Raw genomic sequence first — 23,258 nt, 5'->3', positions numbered from 1 at the left:
GATGGAGAGATTTTAGATAAAAAGTTGAATATTTATTTATTTATTTTATGGCATTTATTACAATGTGTGATGGTGTGGATAAGGTAACCCATTTGCAAGACTGGTCCACCACAACCAAGTCTGGTAAAGATCCAAAGTACTTTTTTCATCACTTCACTTCATGCCCTTTTACTTTGCTTGTGAGACTTGAATCTTAGCTAGTGTCACACCCATCATCATCTCTGTCTATCCATGATTTCTTTCACCATTTCTTCAACCAACTGTTTGTTTTCACTTTTCAGTCTCTCGTCTTTTTCACTTTTCTTATTTTTATTTTATTTTATTTTATTATTTTATACTAGACGACAAACATCACGGCTCTAATTTAAGATTTAAATCAGAAACAAACACAAATATAAAACATACTTTAATAACATTTTGTTCACATTTTGCGACTCAATATCAACAAGTCAAGTAATCATTGGTAATTTTATTTTTAATAACATCTCTGTCTGTTAATAATACCATAAATTTTTTTTTTAATTTAAAAATTATGGATAAATTATAAGTAAAATTTAAAATCTCAACTTTTAAATTAAAAGAAAAAGGTATGGTATGTTAACTTTCCATGGTACATAAAAAAGATTAATTAAAAATGTCATTGATGAAATTTATCTAATTTCTTTAAAAAAAAATTATCTAATTCAAAAATGTATGGTGCATGCTCAGAAGTGGAGCACAAAAGACAACCTTTCTTTTTATTTTTATTTATTTTATTTTATTTTATTTTAGACACCTTGGAATAATTCTTTTAGAATTAAAATAATTTTTTATTTATATTTTTATTTAAATCTATTTTGTGTATATACTAATTCTAAATGAATGGCATTATTGTTTTTTTTCTAGTCGAGGATGACTTTTGTTTTGGATTGAAAAAGTATTATTTTTCTAAATTCTTAACTTGATTCAAAATCTATGGGTTTTTTCTTTGTTTTTAAGCGGAATTCTTATTTATGAAATGCTTCACTTTATTATATTAAAAGTTAACCAAATGTGTTAAAAATAAAGGAGACGTGACACATATATTAAAAACGAGAACACAAACTTGCAAGCTTTAGAAGACACATTAAGTTATGTGCAAAATAAATTTATTATTAATGATAATAAAAATACATAAACTACTATTTTATATAAATTTTTTATTAAAAATTATAAAAATAAGATAGCCTTCCCAGCTTCTATTCTCCTTGTATTTTATTTTCCTGTCGTTCTTAGTACTTCTCCTCACTTCTGGTGAGAGCTTTTATCTTATGTTCCCTATTCAATAAAGTTGTGGTTTATCCACATTTATTTCAAAAAAATAAAATAAAAATAAAAATAAGATAACCAACAACAAATTAACAAGTTTATTATTTAAAAATATTACAATTAATAAATTATTAAGAACACAAACAAAATTCCCCCACTCATCAAAATGGAAGAACAACTCAAAGATTAAAAATAAATAAATAATGAGATTAAATTAAAATATAAAAATCATAATAACCAACAATAGAGATTACAAGCCATATATACACACACTTGATATAAGAGAAGGTAGATAGTGTACATATAAGAGCTGTGAAAACAGTCATGAGGCAATTAAATGTGGTTGGTGAGCCAATTATATCACCAGGATCACTGACAAGGAAAAGCCACCCAATTAAAATCTCATCTTTGAATCAAACTCTTTCCAAACTTAAATTCGATTATTTATTTATTCATTTGTTTATTTTTTTAATTTATGCCGACATGTAGATGTCCTCCTAATAAGATTGGTAGACTATGAATTGTCAACAGTTTTTGTTCATACTCAGATAGTTTTCATGTCCACATCGCCCACAATTTTTTTTTTTAATCAAAGCCCCAATTTTCTTACTCAATTAAGAGTCATACCATATATTCATAGATTTTATATATAACACCACTCAATTAAAATGATAAATATAATTTAAATAAAAACATTATAAAAAAGTTTACGTAGTTTTGAAATTTTTGTACGAGTCAAAGCACTTATAACTTGGTGGTATTCGGTCCCCTACACTCAGAAATTATTCCAAATTCAAGTCTTTACTGGTATAATGTGAATGTATGTGATAGCTCAATGTCCGAATAATTTTTCTACCTATTTGAAAAAAAAAAGTTGTATGGGATTAAAGCCAAACTTGGACTTTGGCCATTGTTTGGTTTCATGGAGCCATCAACTTTATATATTTCCTTGCAATTATTAATCAATCAATGAAACAAAGAAGGAAAATAGAAATAATATGTTCACATATAAAGTCTCTTTTTTTATAAATATGGAAAACATGTCAAGCAAGTTGAATTTGTACATGTGATGCGCTTGTTTTAGGAAGTGTGAATTGCTTATTATCTGACACGCGTCATATGATTAATAGGACGCCCAAAAAAGGCCATGCATTGCATTGCTTTGTCTTTGTCTTGACACATGTGGGAAATGGCTTTATTAAAAAAAAAATTGATTATGATTAATGCTTAGTTATTATTCAAATAACTGTTTAAAGTATTTAATAAATATTTGCTTTGCAAGTTTAAGTTTATGCATTTAAAAGTGATTATGATTGTTTAGGATACTATTTTAAATTTAAAATAGATTTAAAGATTTTGGTTAATTATATAATAATTTGTCCACTTTATTACAACAGTAAATATGTATATGTTAATACTTCAAATAGAAAATAATGTTCATGTTAAAACCCGATTATATAGTAAAATTTTAAAATTAAATTTGTAAACAGAAATTTATAGTTTTTCACTATTTTACAGCTTATGAGTAATAGAAGATATATATATATATATATATATATATATATAGATATATATATATATTATAAACGTAGAAGTTTATCTCAGTGTGAAATAAACTTACATGTTTTTTAAATAAATCATGAATATCATTCAAAAAAACAAGAAGAAGAAAACTATAACAAAGAGACAAAGACTGAAACAAACAACAATAAATCATCAAAGATGATGAGATACAAAACATAAAATGATAAACAGAGAGCAATTGAACAAAAAAAAAAAGAGACAAAGACGAACAAAAACAGCCACCACAGAATAAGAGGGATCAAATTATAGAAGCGCTATTAAGAGAAGGAGGTCTAGCTCACTTGGCGGAGCTAGCGCTCTGAGTGAGGGATCTAAATATTATCCCAACACATGCTACCATTAAAAACAGTAGAGGGATGTCTAAATATTTACATCAGTTTCGTAAATATCAGAAAAAATTAAAATAAAATTAAAGGAAAAGTAGAAAAAAGTAAAAAAATATTATGTGTGTATATATATAAACGGAGGTTGCATTTTCTAAAAATTTCATGAAAAAATATCGTCTAGGGAAATCCTGGGACAGTTAAATCACGGTTCCCCCTCTCATCCTTTTTGAAAATTAAACCCAACCCTCCAGGGCCTCCACCAGTCTATCTTTTATCTTTTTATCTATATAAATTAATGTTCTACGAATGTTCTTAGTAGATAACATATTATAATATATATATATATATATATTCACAAATAAAAGCCAAGCTTAGTTGGTTGACTTGTAGCACCAATCAAAGCAAGCGTGTAACAAGAAGCTCTGTGATATATAAAGCCATACCAAATGCCCATTCTACAGAAAACTCTACCGGACCAAATAATAATAATTAATAACAACAACAACAATATATATATATATATATATATACATATATATACACGTATATCTACAAAAATCACAGTAAATGAATGCATGCGTCATGCATGACGCTTTTTCAGAAGGAAAAAGCGTTGATAAAATGAATTGAAATTAAATTAAATATAATAATACGTATAATGCAAGCACGTATCCCACCGTTCATCGTTGATACCAATCATTTATTTAATTAATTTAATTCCACTCAATAAATTCTGTGAGGCTTCTAAACTGGATGCTCACGAGTCACAAGGCTTGAAATTCATTGCATAGTTAGTTTTTAATAAATTTAACGCAACCCATGTGTGAATAAAGCCTGGTTTCATAAATTACAAAACTCAATTATGTTTGTTTTAATAAAAATAGATAAACCACTGATTTATTAAAATATTCTGTCTTGAATGAATGATATTTAAAGGATGATAAAAACTAAAATAATTTTTGGTAATTGGTTAAACATGAATACTATTTTTGAATGGGTTATACCAAAGTTCATTTCACTTTTACTATTGGAAATAAACCTCATAATTTTATGACGAAATATCTTTTGCTTTTCTAAATAAGATCTTATACACCAAATATTGCTGTAAAAAGAAAATTTTCTCATAATTCTATGATGAAACACATTGCCTTTAGAAGTTCAAAAACCCATCAGTAAACTACCAAGGTTTTTCTTTTCACCTAGAGTGCACAAGCTTTACATCAAGCTTGAATTAATTATTATTTGAAATGGTCACCATTCTTCCTATAAAAACATTATACATGTATATATATACACATATGCACGGATCAATCAACATTACCAAATATAGCCATAGGTGTGAGGCGTCCAATTGCAATTCATAACTAATCTAGCAAATAATATGGTGCGTGTTTATGAACCTTTACGGCTTTACCCATGAGGTTCATTAATATTCAACAGTATCAGTAAGTGTACCCATTTCCATGGCGGACACCACACGTCAAAATCATTAAAAACCACGGAAGCTACTCATGGCTTTTAAGGTGATTATTCTCAAGACTTTAAAAGAGGACTTTAAAAAAAAAAAAGAAAAAAAAGAAAAGAAAAAGAAAACTCTTGTGCTGAGAAAAGCAAAATAAACATGTACGGGTTTGGATTTTGATCAAATTATTTATATAAATAAAAATGAGGCTCAAATACCACATATATATATATGTCTGTATTGATTGAATATGGAATGGCCCACGTTTTGATCCACAAGACTCCAAAGTTCATTCTTAAACCAAACTCTTATCTTTTTAGAGAGACCCACTCCAAGAAATTTAAACTGATCCTTACAAACTGAATGCAATTGCATGACAAGAAGTTTGCATGAACACAAAATATAACCAAAAGGTTTCCAATTCGACAGCTTGGAAAGCCATTATTAATCTAAATCAATCCATGATGTGTGATTTTCAAACAAACCTGGTAATACAACTTCATAAAGCTCAGAACAACAACAGTAATATTACACTCTAAGAAGTATAAACTTTGAACTTCAAAACCAAACATCACTGAAAGAAACAGGTCAACTTGGTATCATGAACTGCCTAAAAAAAAGTCAATTTATTTTGAAGCCAACAAGGCCAGAAAAGTATGTGAACTACTGGCCAAAGGGCTACCAAACTACATCATGTTCCAAAGATCTGAGAAGAGAATAAACAGTAGGTGCGTCTTCCTCTCACATAAAAAACAAGAAACAAGAGAATAATGTAAACTATTCTAGCACTATCAAACAACAAATGATTGCTAATAATGCTTACATTATTGTATGACAATGTATTGTGACAAGCTTATCAATGAAGGTCCAGATTCAGAAATTTCTAATCTTTTGAAGGAAGAACTATAGGTGAGGTGCCACAAAAAGTTTCACTAATTAAGCATTCATAAGGAGTCTAGTATCTATTCTAGTAAGCATCACGCTAGTGATAACCAGAAATTTAAACTATATGTGCATGGCAAAGCAATGAGCTACAGTGAACCAATCAAGTAAGGAATGCATTACAATCCCAAATTTCTGCAATGAGCTACAGTAAACCAATCAAGTAAGGAATGGATACATAAATTTCACATAAGGAACAATAAACCATAGTAGCAACATAAATGACAGGAAAATGTAATGCACACAAGTGGAGGGGAGAGCGGACCCTAAAAGACCGGTCTATAGGGTGGGGTAGCCCCAACCCTATGGTCATGGACGGGTCAGGTATGCTTCACTCAATGACACTTCAACTCAAACCCCAGCGCGCAGCTAGCCAGCCTGGTCAGAACCCTCCGTTGGTCAGCCCTTCACCCAGCCCTCACACAACACACACGGTGAGATCCACAACTCCACAGACTGGCCTAGTAGAGAAAATTACCCCCCACTTATATGCACACAACGGGTCTATCTCATAGCCGATGTGGGACTAAAAGGTTAGCTCATTTGCAATCATTACAGAAAACATATAATCATACCATAACAAACACTGACAAAAATCAAAAGAGAAGATGCTATGCAAACAGAGATGTAGCTCAATCAATAAGGCAGTATCAAACAAGCACTTTAATATTTATGAAGCATTAACCATAAAACAACATACACAATCAACTTACTATCTTTTCATCTCTCTACAGGGGAAAAAGACAAGCTTGCTTAAGTAACAACACATTATACAGTAGAAATCAGAGCAACAATATAGCTCGGAGGAACTAAGAAAACATGGATCAATTGAGGATGTTAATAGTGATTATAAACTCTAAAATTGGCAGTGAATATAAAATTCTTTTCATTCTCGTTATTTAGTAAACACCCCCCAGAGCTTACCCTTCTCCAAGCTATCGAGAAGTGCCTTTGCTCCCTCCACCTCTGCATCCACGAGTCTCTGCAAATATCCACAAGCACCAGCCACCACCATTTGTTTCCTACACTTTCTTGACTGTGAAACCGAAATCAGCACTGAAATAGCATACTTCTTATTAACGTTCTTAAGCAAAGGATCGAGAAGCAGCACCACATTCACGATCCCCTTGTCCTCCTTCCTGAACAGCCTCCGATTCGCAGAACATTCCATCAAAACCGCCAATGCCATCACGGCCACCTCTTTCTCTTCGTGTCCCTTTGCCTCCAACATTGAAACAAGCCGAGAAATACAGCCCAAGTGCCCCATCTCCTTCCTCACCTTCACCCAATACGCCAACTCAAACACCACCTTGGCCGCCTCTGTTCTTATGTTTGATGTTCGACTGTCCAATGCCCCAAGTACAAGTGGTACAAACTCAGGCATTGTGGCAATGATTTCTCCAATGTACCTGAATGACACCAGGTTCCGGAGCAACCCAAGAGCTGGATTGATACTCCTATCTTTACCTCCATCAGCAGCACTTTCCAAATAATCCTTCAAGTATCCCAATCCATCTTCTTTTAGAATTGACAGCTTCAAACCGTGTGCATCTTCACCAGTGGTTAAATTACAGAGGCAGGCAGCAGCATTCTCTTTTGCCAGAACTGTTCCTGATGAGAAAAGCCGAATTAGTATCGGAACGGCATTGTCTTCAAGAAAGATCTCCCGGAGTTCCATCACTCCGGCAAGGTTTCTCAGTACTCCAACAGCAGCCGCCTGAGAGGACGGTGTCCCAGAGTTACAGATTGTGAGGAGGGATCCAATGCCACCTCGCGATCCGACCGCCATTGCCGCGTCCCTTGTCAGAGTCAACGCCTGGAGACCAACACAAGCGCTCTCTCGCGCTGGCCCTGAGGCATCGGACTCCAGCGCACGGGCGAGGTGATTGAGCAGTAGCACTCCCTCCCCCGCCAGGACGGCCCGGCAGCTTTCCACTGCTGAGAACCTCGCTATCGCCTCCACAGCCCGATCTCTAGTCGCCCGGCACGGGGAGTCGAGGAGTCGCACCACCGCCGGCACGGCCCCCTCTGTCGCAGCGATCACCACCTCCTTATCACCCTTCTCCATCACCCCAACCAGCTCCTCCAGTGAAGCCGCCCGCGACGCCACGCCCCCGATCTGAACCCTCGTCACCAGCGCCCGCACGGCATCGCGCCGCGAGACTCCTGCAGTGTCTGATAAAGAATCAAGAACGGGATTGGAGCGGAGGAGGAGATCAGCATCGGAGGCTAGGCGAGAAAGCTCAGCCGCGGCAGAAGAGAGATCACTTAGGGTTTGGAGATGACCGGAGGGAGGTTCAGGGGAGGCACAATGGAGCGAAAGAGTGAGTGTCAAAGCTAGGGTTTCGGGGAGGGTTTCAAGTAGGTCAGAGAAGACTGGGTGGGAGAGGGAATCAGTCGGTAGAGCGGAGAGGCCGGAGACCGCGGCGCGGAGGCGGTTGAGGGTGGCGGAGACCGCAAACCATCGACCACGAAGACAACGAACGGCGGGAATCGTGCCGGCGAGGGAGGCCATGAGGTCTCCGGCGAGGCGGAGGGGGTCGTGGGCCTCGGGTGATTTCATTGAGAAAATGAGGGTAAAATGGGAAAAAGGAAAATGTCGGCAAAGGAGAACTGGAAGGAGGGCGGCAACGAAAGGAGGGAAGCATTTCACGGGGTTTTAAGAAAAAAAGCGGGATTGGACGACTCTAAACTAAAAATGTAATTATTATGTTTTGATTGGGTCCAATTGCATTTCTCTCTTTTTTACTAATAAAATTTGCATATACTAATATTTTTTATTAATAAAAATCTTAAAGCTCAAATAATGTTAAAAAAAATTATAAACCAGACAAAACACATAATAGAGGTGTACACATAATCAGAAAGTGAACATCCAGTCTTAAATAGTAAATCTAAACAGAATTTATTATTAAAAAAATTTAAATTCAAAATAATAAAAATTTGTGCGGCTTAGCTACTAGTATTTTAAGAAGTAATGTAAAATTCTATAATTTTTATTAAGTGTGATTTAAAAATTAGTACTATTTATTTTATGAGAAGCATCCTTGTAATTTTACTCGCTTTTATTTAATTGAAGTGATTTTAATCATGAGTTGACTTCAAGAAAGAAGAAGATAGGAAAAAGGTGGTGCATGAAGACGTGTAGTAAAAGGTAGTGCTAGATCTGGCTAGGTGTAGTGAATATGTGCGAATAATATATATTAATAATTAGGTTGGAAAGCTGTGGGGCATTCATTGTTGATCATCTTAGAACGGAAACCAAAAACATACAGCATGTTAAATTAATGGGTCCTCATGCAAAGTGTACAACCAAAAGATAAAAAGGGTCCCTCACAAGTTAATCATAACAGACTTATTATGCTATAAATATTAAATTAGAGCTGTCAAGCTAGTTGAGCTGTTTGCTACAAACACTTCCATTCCAACTTGATGTTTGTGTCATTCAATCTTATTTAAATTACATGTTAATTAATTTTCTAATAGAGACCAATTTCTAGTTAATTTTAAGATGAGTGAGCTTAGAACAGAGTGAGTTTTTATAATGAAAGCTATGTTGTTGATTTTTAAGTACATAAAGAGTTGGCTTTTTTTTATTTAAACAATTTAGTTTTTTGGGACAAAAAATAATAAAATAGACAAGTTATAAGGTGGAATTTCAACACCCAACTTCCTTTTTTTTCTCATTTTTTTCTTTGTCATGTCTTAATTGAAGTAGAATTTGTTTGTTATATATATATATATATATATATAGCTTAAACGCCTATTATATCTTGGTGAAATATATTTATTTTTGTTATTTCATGTTTAGTACTTCAATATTTTGTTTTTTGGTTTTTTGCCCTTATCACCCCACTGATCAAAAGCAACAAGAGAGTTTCATTTCTTATAGTGGATATTATTGGGATTACACTCCGTACAATTATAATAAATAGATAATTTAAAAAAAAAATATTATGGGGATGGGCCGGCATCACATGTTACAAAGTTCATTTCTAAATTAATGAACTGCAATATGAGTATGAAAAATAGATTATTTAAATAAGTTTAAAAATTATATATAATTTTAATATACTAGTCTCAACTCTCAAAATCATTAAATTAATTCTTTATCTATTCGAAGGCTGCTCTTGTCTTTCAATCAATTTCTCAAAAAATGCCTATATTCCACCAATTTTGGCTTCCAACCGCTCTCCTCTTCTGCGAGAATTCTTAATTGCAACAGAGATTGTCTCCCCATTATTTATCTAGGTGTTCCCCTTTCTGGTAGACGACCCAGAAGAATTGATTGGTCTAAGTTGATTGATTCTGTTTGTGCCAGACTCAGACCCTGGAAAACAATCTATCTTTCATTAGGCAGGAGGCTAACTCTAATTAACTCTGTATTATCTTCTATACCAGTTTACTGGATGTCAGTTTTCAAACTTCCAAGCTGGGTCATTCATGAAATTGACAAAATCAAGAGAGATTTCTTATGGAAAGGGCCTGATCTTGGCCCGAAAGAAATTAGATTAATTGCTTGGAAAAGGATCTGTCGTCCCCACAGTATGGGTGGCTAGGGTATTCTTGATTTACAAGAATTCAACAAAGCCTTACTTGGAAAATGGTGGTAAAAATTCATCACCACACCGAATTCTTGCTGGTCCAATATTATCAGAGCCAACTATTTCAATTATGATTCTCCCAGTATCCTGTATTCACAACCACCAAGAAATAAATCATTCTTCTGGGCAGGAATCAACACCATTTTACCCATATCCCGCGCCTGCTTAATCAAGGCAGTTGGTAATGGTGAAAACACCTTATTCTGGTTTGATAGATGGCTGGAGGGCCAATCCCCCAACAACCGTTGGGCATCTCTTTTCCTGGACTGCTCCAATCCTTGGATTACTTCAAAACAATTTATTTTCACGCTTAATTCCCATGATAATCCTTTTCGAACAGCCACAACTGAAGATTATGACTTTTTATTAAATTCTTTACCGGATTGTGCTAATGAAACTAAAGACTCATACTCCTGGTCTTTAGATAAAAACGGAAATTTCTCTGTCAAATCATTCTACAACTTCTTAATAGACGGAGGTCTCCGCTCCCAACTCTATTCCAATTTCTGAAAATCTAAATCTCCTAGCAAAATTACTTTATTCTGTTGGCTAGCCTGGGATAACAAGATTCTTACGCTTGAGAACTTATCCAAGAAAGGTTGCAATCCGTACGCCACTGACACATGCATACTTTGTCACAATAACTCTGAATCAGTGGACCACCTTATGTTAAATTGTATCTTCTCTTCTCGTATTTGGTCCTTTTTCAAGTGCCTATTTGATTCTGAAACCCTACTTTCCTCAGTCTCAAATATCTGGACCAACTGGATACCCTCTTTGAACCCTTCAATCAGAAATATCTGGGATCTTTGTACCAGAGCCATTTTCTGGATTATTTGGCTGGAACGCAACAATCATATTTTTAATCATAGTTGTTCTTCCATTTCCTCTACCCTATACAAAACAGCTAATTTGTATCTGGCTGGGTTGGAGGATGATCTTGTATCCTCGGGTGGTTTGTTTTGTTGCTCTTGTTTCACTTCTTGTGGCTTGAGTGGTTTTGTATCTGGCTCTTTGCCTGTTTGTGGTTTCTCCTGTATGCTTTTTATCGTTTAATAGATGTGGTTTATCCACTTTTTCAGAAAAAAAAAACAGCTAATTTGGTTCTTACTTGGATATCTGCAGACTCGGAGTCTCACCAACAGGAAGCTACAGAGGACATTCAGAAGATCAAGCGCTCCTTAAGCTTCCTGAGTTCCAGAACCATCGACTTCACCAGCGATCTGGCACCCAGCTCAAACTAGGAGTAATCTGTTACCTCTGTAACTGGACAAGGTTGTGTCTCCAGATGGTTGACTTCGTCGGCTCCAGATTCTCTCTTTTTTTATGTGTGTTTTTTTATGTTTTCTCTACTCACTGTTCTCATCATTTCTGGTGAGGTTTACAGTTTTCTATCTTTCTAGTTTTTTCTCGCTTCTGCTTTTGTACCTTGTACTACTCGTATAATAAATCGCTGGTTTATCCACCTTATTCAAAAACTCTCAAAGAACAAGTTTAATTATGATATTATCGAGATTGCCATCATATGTTACTATCTGTCTAACACATGTTTATGATGTATATTCCCTATAGCAAAAGTTCAAGTTGGGTTCAAAGGCCATGCATATTAGGGTTAACAGAAAATTTTACTTGAATTTCTATATTTCTCTCCTGGCTGTTTAATTTCATCATCATACTAGAAGTATGTGAAGACTATTACTTGCTTTAGGAGCAAATTTTCTTTGAATTTTCTTTCTTATTAATCTTTAAGTTTTCAGTTTGGATTTGTTTGTTGTATCGAACGCATTGCTGGCTAGATTAATTGCTCAATCAATGCACATGCTCTTCAACAACCTCAATTTCGGAAAATTGGTTCTTACTTTTTTTTTTCTCGCACTGAAAATAAACAAACAAACAATAAAAAGTACCCGGGGATCTTTATGTAATTTAAGGAAATGCGTATGTTTATAATTTGAGAAATTTTTCGGGTGATTTTTTAAAAACAGGAGAAACAAAAAAATTGATTAAGACACATGCTCTCATACAAAAGGTTCAAAGTTTAAACTTATTCTTAATTAATGGTTGAGGTTTGAAAAAGTATCTTTGTAATATGTGACAATTTCTTGGTGTTGGTTTAAAAAATAATAGCCATTTGGTCAGGGATATTCTGTGATTCAAAACATATTAGGGGGTCATGTGCAATATTATATCTTTGTAATTTACAAACGTTTCAGGGTGTTACGGCAAAATAAAAAAGGATCCTTTACGTAATTAAAACTAACATGGCGTTTTGTGAAAGTACAAAATTTCCAAAAATGTTTTGTAATTTATGACAAAAATATAACATATATTGTTTATTTTACTAATAATTCATCTTTAATATAAATATAAATATATGTATTGAAATATATATATATATATATATAATACCGAATATTTTTTATTATATTTCACTCCTTATTCATCTTTATTATCTATCTTTTCTTTATATCATTTATGACAAATGAGAAGGTACTTATAGACATTCAAGAGATGAATAGATAGACGGTTAAAATTAATTCGATCAAACTGTTCAAAATATATTGATAGGTGGAATATATATAGTACAAGTGTTGGCGGTTGCTATAATAAAACATGGTCAGCTTCTACAATAATATCGATTGCTACAATACATGCTTACTACAGCATGCATCAACTATTTTTATAATATCCATAACAATATAGAGTTTTTTAATTCAACAAAAATTATCAGAACAGTTCTTCAAAATCCCACATTTATTATGTCTCAGATTTTTACTGCGTTTTGTTTATAAAATGAAAAAAATAGTATAAAAACCATTCTTGTAACAAAAAAAAATCATTGTATTTGAATATGATATTTTCAAAGAGTTCTTCATAAATAATTTATGAAAAATAGTCTAAACAAATAATGTGTGTGTTTTTTTACAACATGAATAAGTCACCACACATTCATCTCAGTCATGCCTCAACTATATATTAGAAGGAAGTGAAACTTTTAACCGCCCACATGAAGTAAATGCTTTAACAGCTCAATTAATGTGATGGTGGCACAAGAGATATTTTGTAATTAAAAAAAAATTAAGGGGTTTTGTCTAAAATCGTATCTTTGTAATTTATGATATTTTTGGGATGATTGAGGGGGAACAATTGTAATATAAAGAAATATCAGGGTTTTCTATAAAATGTTCAAAGTAGACTATAGGCCATATATGATCACGTGATTTGCGATGAGAAGACGAGAAAATATCCAACTTTGGTATCTTTTCATGGGGGCCTTTTTCTAAAAAGTTTCAACATTTTCACACGGATAAAAGGGAACATGAGCACTTTGAAAAAGCGAATTGGTACATCCATGGTCGCTTTAGTAAAAACTACCTTCAAAATTGTAGCAGAATCTGTCTTTTTTTTTTAATGAATGTGATTTATCCACTTTTTCAAAAATGTAGCAGTAATAAAAATACAATATTCTACCTTTAATAACAGACTATGTTATAGCTATAATGTAGAGATTCAAGATCCCAAAAGAGAAGAAACAAGTTTTTGTTTTCATTTAGAATTATAAATATGATAGATTAATTTTATTTAAGGTTATCATATATTAATAAGATAATATAAATTTTTTATTTAAAAAAAAAATAAATTAAATTAAATTCTCATGAGCAATTTGGCTGATTAAGTTGTAACCCCAATTTAAATATAGATCTTGTGCTGTCATCCATTATTAAGATGATTTATTACTAGATTATTTAGTGGTTGCCAACTTTAATTTTGATCACAATTATTACCGTCTCTGTGATAAATGATATATTTTCTAATAAAAGCACAAGATCATGAGCACAATATTCATTTGGGTCCAAACTGGTGGAAATTGAAATTACTATTGTGGTAGTGTTGGATAATAAATAATAATATTGATCTTATGCACAATATCCATTTGGATCCAAACAGGTTGAAGCTGAAATTACCAATGTTGTAGTCATGGATAATAAATAATAATATTCAATTTAATATTGATATTTTAGAATAAGAAGGGGAGTTTGTTCGGTGCCGGAGAATGAGAAGGCCTGAAGGGGAGTATTAATTAATGATCAGGTCCAAACCATCTCGTTATATTGATGATGGTATGGAGTTGTATCTTGCCACTGTGATCAAACCCTATGGATAAACTCAACATTTTAACCACAAAAATATTCTATATAATTTGTTTGACATAAAATTTTTATATATTTGAAGATACTTTTTTGCACTTTTAAACAGTAAAAACAAAAACTTTCACTTCTCATATTCTTTCAATTAGAGCCTCTGCAGGTTGTTCAGTCTCCTATAAGCTCATATTTGTTTCTTATTTATATTCTCTCATTATCTATTTAATTCGAGCCATCAATTATTCAAAGTCATCATTTTCAGACATTTTAGTTTTCTTTTCATCCTCCTCAATTAGCATACAACTCAAGCAAGAAAAATGAGCATTGTTAATGATGGGAAAAATATGAATAAGAAAATAAAAGAATATTCACATACAAGATTAATATAGAAAGAGAAAAAACATATATGAGAAAAAAAATGGATGGGAGAAATGCAAAAGAAATGAATGTTTGGTATTACATAAATTAAAAAGTTGATTCAATATTTTCAAAGACTACGAAAGGTATTTATTGGTCATTACAAGTGTTAAAGGGACCTCCAAGCCGGTTTATAAATGTTTAGGGATTTCAAGGTTATTGTTCTTATAAATATATTAAAAAAAAATTAATAATTGATGGTTTGTAAACTCTAAGATGGATTCAAGTTTATTCTTGTTTTTCATAAAGTGACAAAGTTTAAATAATTTATTTTCTTCTTTTCTCATAAAATCACTCGCCGTGATTATGTATTTAGCTCAATTTCTCGAGTGAATTTCCGCCAACGCAATATCATTCTTTTATCAATTTAATTTGTAGTTTTTCTAACATGAACCAACGGGATGGAACTCTAACAATTAATCTTTGAGTTGAAAGAGAGACCTACTCTTTTGTTGTAGAAGTGGTTTTATAAAAACTATTTCATAGCATACTATTGTCATTATTTATTTTATTATTATTTTATTTTACAAAGACAATTAATAAACATCAACAAAAGAACACGCAAGTACAAAAATATACCGACTGGTATTTATTTTTTTATTTTGATAGAAGTGGACAACAAATATATATATACCTAGTGTCATAAATTAAATTAAAATTAAATTAAAATTTAGCGAGCATGATCCGGCCGGAAACACTAAGAGTTAGAGAGGAATATAAAATCAAAACCTTCCCATACAAGCTTAGAAGAATTTAAACTTTTCCCATGATGAATCAGAATGGATGGCTTTCAAGAGATGATTACACTTGATTTCACATTGTTGTCGACAAAAGAAGATTATTCTTTATAGTTGTTAAAAGGTGTCCAGGTTGACATGATACGTGAATGGTGGCTGAATGGGTGAACACTAATAATGTTGCTTAATTAATCATAATAGTTATTTTTCTTAATTATATATAATGCTATCTGATCCTTTTCTCCACTAATTTTGAAGAAAACTACTTAGAAAAAAGAAGCATATTACCATGCTCTTTTTCCTTTTCTGGGTATCTTATTCATCTTGGTACTATAAAGACATCCTATTGAATATTGATCAAGTAGCTAGCCTTTTCAAAATAACAGACCTGAAATGTCAATGGGCAACTTCTTCAGGAAAAAAAAAACCCTAATGAATTAATTCCATGCAATTCCTACTTGACACGAGTATCACGTACAATATATATATATATATATATATGTCTTAAACCTTTTTAAATGAAGAAGCTTGGTATCAAGAGGCGCATGGGGTTAACATTGCTATCATTTGAACGGCATAACCTAAATTGATCCTTATAGGTAGCTAAAGTCAAACCACAATTTGGAAGGCACAAAAGCTTTGGTTTAGTGGTGAAAGTCATTGACTTTACTTTGTGGGAATGGGGTATATGTTGATGTTGGAATGTGGAATAATTTTGTTGTGTTTTTTTGTCTATTAATTATGGCGCTTTGTAACCAATGGTAAGTCATCTTCATGCGAAACAGGGAAAGATGTTCAACTCTATATAGGTATATAAATATTTGCCTTTTTTAAACATGCATGGTCAAAACCTTTTCTTGTGTCAAAAAGAAAACTTAAAAGAACAGCAGAGAAAGAAGCAAAACATGGCCTTTGAGAGTGCTTGAAGGACATCCTGATATGGTATTGCACACACAGACTTATGCTTTGTAAACCTAACATGGAAATTATGATGCATATTCTTTGCTTTCAGTCAGCCAATCCATGCATATTCTTTCTCCACTGCCACACCCTAGTTGGAAAGGTGGGGAAGGATCATGGACATGCCGGCCTATACAAATTGATCTTCATGAAGATGGTGAGAATATATTCTACATGCCAGCATGAGCATTTTTTAGGCCTTATCAAATAGCTAGCCAAGGATAGATGATGAGCCAAATTGGCATGCGCCTAAACTATAAATAGCATACAAACCGATCATCTGCTGTGCACTCAATGCAAGAGATCTAAATTACAAAGAGGAAGAGAGGTCTAACATGAAGATGAGAGCCATCTTTGGTAGCCAAGGATGACTTGCCTATTTCCTCTCCTAAGGTTTTTCTAATGTCATTTATAAGTTTGAAGCTAGAAACTTTGTGTGTGGTTCATAGGCAGTCTCCTTGGCTATTCTGAGTGGCTCTTATCCCCTCATGCCAGACCTTTATGGGCTTCCTTTCAGTACATACAAACAAGTTCAACATCGTGAAGAGGAGAAAAAGGTGAGTTGGATATATTGATAAATAAGATGTTATGCATATAGAGGAATCCAGTGACTGTGATGTAATTAGGCTGAGTGTCTAAATAGTATCAGATGCTCTCTTGATAAGGTCACTGACTTGATTACTTTATTGTTTGACTTGCCTACGTGCATGGGTGTTTGTTTATGAATGATTGCTGAAGAGCATGCACAAGCTAGGGAACTTAACTGTTGATAATGCAAGGCCATTGTCAATCAATTATTTTTCTTAACTAAAAGACAAAAGTTAAAAATCATATATAGATGTAGGAAGATCACAAATTGTGCATAATAATAAAAAACAAAGATTTGTATGATCATAAGTGACTAAGATCGAGTAACAGCATTATTACTAGCTAGGTTTTCTTGGGTTTATCATAGTTAATTTCTTTTATTGGAAAAGATGTATTGATACTCAAATTATATGTCTAAATTAGCATTCATTATCAAGCTTTGGTTGCCCTTATCAGGTGGGTTAATAATTTAATTTGCATGAGTGATATATAATCTCGTTAAAGTGCTATCTAGTAAATTTCCTTTGATTGGAAAAGACGTATTGATATATCTAGCTAATAATCACTCTCTTATTCTTGTTCAAGACAATAACATTTATTTATTTATTTATTTTGCTTTCTCTCTCCCGGCCTTTTCTTCTCTGTCATATTTTTTTCCATTATACTAATCAATCTCTCTCACAAGCACTCAATTTTTATTCCACTGTTTTCAATTAATTATTTTTAGGTCTCTTTCATTTCTTTCTCTATTTGAGATTGAATTACTAAAACATAAGAAAAATAGTTTCTCTTGCCAAGAGTTTTCCATGCACATGCACTCATTTAAGCCTTTTCTAACTTCTTTCTTCCCATTCAGGGTCATTTACCTTTACATTTTCATTTCTTGTACAAACACACACATATATATTATATATATATATATATGTGTGTGTGTGTGTGTGTGTTTTTACCTAGCAACCTCTCTCACTAAGCAACTCAACTTTAATTAGCTAGTTAACTGTTTGCATAGTAAATTACTTTAATTACTTTAGGTGAATATATGTAATTAAGCATCCTTCTTTCATATGGCACTATATATATATATATATATATATGTTCTAGCTATACTCATCAACCAACCTCTTTATTCTCATTCAAGATCATAACCTCTCTCTCTCTCTCTCTCCGACCCTTTTTCCATGGCTCAGAAAAATCATTGAATCTAAAGAATGGACTCCAATTTTCATTGTTGCAATGTACAATTACAAAGATCCACCGCACCGACCTCATCATAGTTTCTCTTTCATTCATTATCATTTTGTCTTAGCCTCTCTCCAACTTTACTTAGGGAAGATGATGATAATTATGATTTAAGTTTTCTTATAATGCTCAATTACCAGTATTGTATTATTTGCTTTTCCTAGATATATATATAGTGACCAATCTTATGTGATTTTATTTTTATTTATTTGAAATTTTGATAAAAAGTGGATAAGCACAACTTTATAATTATTAAAAATATTAGAAACACTAACACAACATAGCACACCATTAATAATATAAGTATATGCCACATAATCTATTAGTTAGAAGTCAAACAGAAATAACTGAAGTGATATTCAGAAATAATTATAAGGTGTGGATCATTCATCCTAAATAACACTGGAGCATAAAGATAACGTTAAATATTTTAACCAGATTTGATAATGAGGTCACTTCACCAAATTTAATGGTGAGTGAGTAAAAAAAATCTAGTTTTCATTTGATTGTCGGTATAATCCTCTAAGTTGATTTTTTTTTTTACCTGTAAATTTTCTATTAAAAAAATAATAATAAGATTCTTATGGTTTTATATAAAACTCTCCATCTATCTTTTTTCTAATCTAGGTTTGAAAAGATTTGTTGGAATATATGTTTTACTATGTTTATTGTATTTATATTTAATTAATAGCATTAATATTTACAAATATTTTGTATAAAATAATATATTTTAAGAAAACATCCTGAATCTACAAAATTGCAAAATCTATATAAATGATAGTTTCATTACTTTGTGAATATCATATTTAATTTCAAATTTTGATTTATGATAATATCTTTATCTTCCTTTATTACTGTTGTTGCCATCTATATTGAATCAAAGATGATATATCATTAAGGTTATTAATCTTGGATTTAAATATATAAGATATTTTCTTACAAGATAAAACCAAATATCATAATATAAGATTTAGTTCATACTTTTACAATCAAAAAAACAAATTTAATGTTTAATAATACAAATTATACAAGAGATTTTATTTCACTTTTTTTCCAAGGGGGTAGCAGTAGTAAGTAAAAACTTCCAAAACAAACAATTAAATGGTTTATTATTATTATTTTTATAGTTGAGATATAAAGGCAAATTTCAACAAGAAAATTAGGTAGCACAGTGTAGCACCAAACAGCCAAATGGTTGCAACCATTTATTTATTTATTTATTTAATTAATTATTTACTTTTGTAATAATGAAAAACCAAATAAAGGTGTTAAGCAGGTCCACTGAACTCAAAATGAATGGTTGGATCATGGCCCATCCTCACTGTCTCAATGCTAAAAGTGGAAGGGGATCATGATATTTCCATGTTAACAGGCTAAATACTTTGATGAGATGAGACTGGTTCAGCAAAAGAGTTGGAAGAAACAAAAATGACTTATCAACGTGTTCCTCAAGAACCCTATCCTCCACCAGGCAAGATCTTGTCCCTGCCATCTTTGATCATGTTTTTAGACTTGTAGTAGTAATCTTTCAATTCCATGTGTGTATGTTGCAATCAAATTGATAAGATTGTTTTGATTTTAGATTGATCATTTATTGGATTTGTATGTACTATTTGTTGTGTTTGCAGGATACTCACATCCCTATCCACCACCACCATCACCACCACCTGAGTATGGATCTCCTTATCCTCCACCTCCTAGGCCAGGTGTTTACCCACCTGGGGCACCTCCTCCTCCTCCTGGCTACCAGGGATACTTCAATGATGGATATCCTCCTCCTCTTCCACCACCACCACCACCACCACCTCCTCCTCCTCATACTCAAGTCTACTACCACCACCACCATGATCACCACAGACAAGATGATAGCTCCTGCTTATCCTTTCTGCAAGGATGGTATGCATCTTGTGTGATTGGATTTTCATGAATTATGCCTTTTCCATGTTTTGACTTTTTGCTATTTTTAATCTTGAGTTTATTGCATATAGCTAAAGCATTTTTTATTTCATTCCATTTAGCATAAGTATGGTGTATATCAGACTTATAATCTGAACTGTTGTGTGTTGCTCCTTCCTGTCCACTCTTCTTTTCTGATTGGCTGACAAATTTTCATTGAGCTTGATCTGGCTAAGATTATAATTGTTTGTTAGTACTTTTTGCAAATTAGTATTCTGTCCTCGTGAATTTGGCCATTTAGATGTTCTGGTTCTTTCTTGGCTTGTGAATTTTGTCAACTCCTTTTAGATTATATTATTATAAAAAGGATCCGGAATCCATTTGTTATTCCTTTCAATAATTAAGATCTGCTGTCTTTGACTTACTTCTAAAGATATCAATACCCTTTTCATTCTGAATATCATATTAGCCGGACCGTTCACTATTGGTATAATATCAAACCACATTATTCTCTCTCATAACATGGTTCATTGATATATGTTCTTTCTGATGTGGTATATCCTTGGCTCATTTTTGTCTGTGCCAATTTCCTGATTTTTTTTTTTTCAAAAAAGTAAATAAACTACGTTCAATTTCCTGATTCTCTTATCAGTAACTAATTTTTAATTGCAAGATTGTGTGAGGATATATCATATTTTTGCCTGATGTTACTTATTATTGTCTTGACTTACTTACGGATAAATATGTTTAACTCCTATGTCTTCAGATTTGAAATCCTTCTTATTATCTTTGCTTGATGTTATTTCTGTCTTCAACCTATGTTTTCTGTTAAGTTATTTTTGTTGAGATCACATCTTCTTGTTCTCTGGTAGCTAAGTTATGTGTTTACTTTGTTTCCATTTGTCCCACAAGTTTTCTATTCCAATATCTTCAATTTCCTTAATTCTGGAAGTCAGTAGGCTTGGAAGAGCAACTAATTTTATATTATATTTTGCCAGCAAAGCTCAGTTGTATACTCAAATTCGCATGAACAACATATGGCACATATTAATGAAAAAATTTAGACTGAAAAACAAGATTGCAATTGTGAAGAAATCATGTCTTTATGAGTTCTGGAAAGCAAACAATATGTTGACTACCTCCACATTTTTGCTACAATCTAATTGGTTTCGGTTAGTATTGAGCCCAATTAAGAAAATTGAAAATATTTTGCATTTAATTGAGGACAGTAACATAGTTTTCCTGCTATAGTTTAGTTTAAAAAAGATATTATTGGTTTAAATAGCAGGGTGTCAGTACTGAGTAGTGATTTTTCCAATGTCCTTATCGTCATTTATGCACTGGCTGATCCTTATTTCCTTCTTCATTGTATCAAACCCCAATCCATTAATAAAGATGCCACATCAGGTTGTTTTATGGGTAGTTTCTTTGGATTTGTATGGAGTTTCACATTTGAAGTCCCGGAATCATTTCTAATGTAAGTTTTCATTTAAAGTTTAGGATTTCTTTTTTGTTGCAACTTCAGACTCATAGAGTGTATCCATACTTAGGCAAAATGGAGAAGGATAACACAGAAAGAAGGTGAAATTGGTCTCCTCTAGTGCCTGATTGGTGGAAGTAAGTTAGTTTTATAAGCAAATGAAGGATCAACTCGTGAGATTTTCGTGTAATTATTTTCATTCGCTTTCTTTTCCTTCCCTATTACTCTCTTTAGTCCAAACACTGCTTACTTGCTTATGAGGGTGCACAAAACTTCAGAGTCGGGTGGTCATTTTCTCTCTTAAACCATTTGAGGTATCTGGTCTAAAATCATAATTATAAGTGGAATTCAATGTGTCCTAATGAAAACCTGGTTCCTAACTCAAATAGTAGACCATGAACTAAGTCAGGATAAGATATATGAATAGTGTTTGATTTATCTGAGATATTTTTTCCCACTTCACACCAAGTTGAGACATGGCCAGATCAAACTGTATCAAAATAAAAGCTTATTAGACCAGACTGGATGCAAGGTTAAATGGTCTCAATATAAAACTGGACTGTCCACCAATATATTATGCCCTCATCACAATACTCATCTGGTTGATAGAAATCAAGAAAAAAGAGCATCTCATTAATTAGACATTGGATAAGAGACTGGTTTGAGAAGTTTTAGAATTCAGTATACACTATCACTGTCATTAATTATAAAACTCAAGGCTGGCCCTGTGAGATCCTTTAGAAACTAGCTTACCTAACTAATAATAATTCAAGAGATTGTTCTGAGAATTTTAGGAGATCATGGAGTTGTGTTAATTTTGAATACACAGAGCTATTGGCTCTTGCCTCATCTCGAATTGTGTTCTCTCTATCTAATGTGTTGTCATACAGAAGAACTGGAATTTGGATTTTAGTCGATCCACTATTTCTTTCGTCGATGTAAATTCCATTCACTTTATAGTGTTAGTATGCATTTTAAAAGTGGAACATAAATCTTGGGTTGGATATGTCATCTTTGACAGACATTGGTTTTCAGACATGACTGATTCTCTTATTTTATTGCTAGATTGTGTAGAGAAACATGACTAGCATCATCTTCCCCTTTTAGCTCATTTGTATTTAGATCTAGTTCTCAGGTTTGATATTATTTTTATTGGTCTTGCAAGTTTTTCTCAGACAATAAAGAGCATTTACATTATCCATGAATGTTTTCTCTCAATTTGTTCATTTTAATATTCTCTTTTTCTCAACTAAATTAATCAGTTATTATATATCCTTGTTCCTTGTGTCATGATACAGCATGGCTGCTCTCTGCTGCTGTTGTGTGCTGGAGGAGTGTTGCTTCTAGAAGATTTGCATTGCACCAGCTTATCTCCTAATAAAGAGACTATATTCTCTATGATCAAATATTGCTGTGATTTTTATATGTCTTGTTTATATATATATATATATATATATATATATATACAGCTTGTGGTGTGGATCTATGTATGAGAAAACATCATTGAAGTAATATAGAATGCTGGTATTTAGAATAAGTTAAAATGTTGTATATCTGAACTCTGAGTTTATTTTACCTTCTTTGGATTTAA

At 32.7% G+C, this 23,258-nt stretch overlaps 1 protein-coding gene and 1 pseudogene across 1 annotated transcript; one reads left to right on the top strand and one right to left on the bottom strand.

The window, feature by feature from the left end:
• Positions 1-6,288: 6,288 nt before the first annotated feature.
• Positions 6,289-8,246, bottom strand: LOC120258476. Its single transcript, XM_039265898.1, has one exon. It carries the CDS (start codon positions 8,162-8,164, stop codon positions 6,497-6,499), a length of 1,668 nt encoding a protein of 555 aa, XP_039121832.1. The 5' UTR covers positions 8,165-8,246; the 3' UTR covers positions 6,289-6,496.
• Positions 8,247-19,601: 11,355 nt separating this feature from the next.
• Positions 19,602-23,258, top strand: LOC120257984 (annotated as a pseudogene).

This window comes from Dioscorea cayenensis, chromosome 4 (genome assembly GCF_009730915.1).
Source record: "Dioscorea cayenensis subsp. rotundata cultivar TDr96_F1 chromosome 4, TDr96_F1_v2_PseudoChromosome.rev07_lg8_w22 25.fasta, whole genome shotgun sequence".
NCBI classification, from domain to species: Eukaryota; Viridiplantae; Streptophyta; class Magnoliopsida; order Dioscoreales; family Dioscoreaceae; genus Dioscorea; species Dioscorea cayenensis.
The sequence above is the reverse complement of the archived record's forward strand: the minus strand, read 5'-3'. Positions and strand labels throughout refer to the sequence as shown.

Bases quoted from the DNA above. Each gene is read 5' to 3' on its own strand.
- LOC120258476 (XM_039265898.1), bottom strand. From the start codon at position 8,164: ATGAAATCACCCGAGGCCCACGACCCCCTCCGCCTCGCCGGAGACCTC.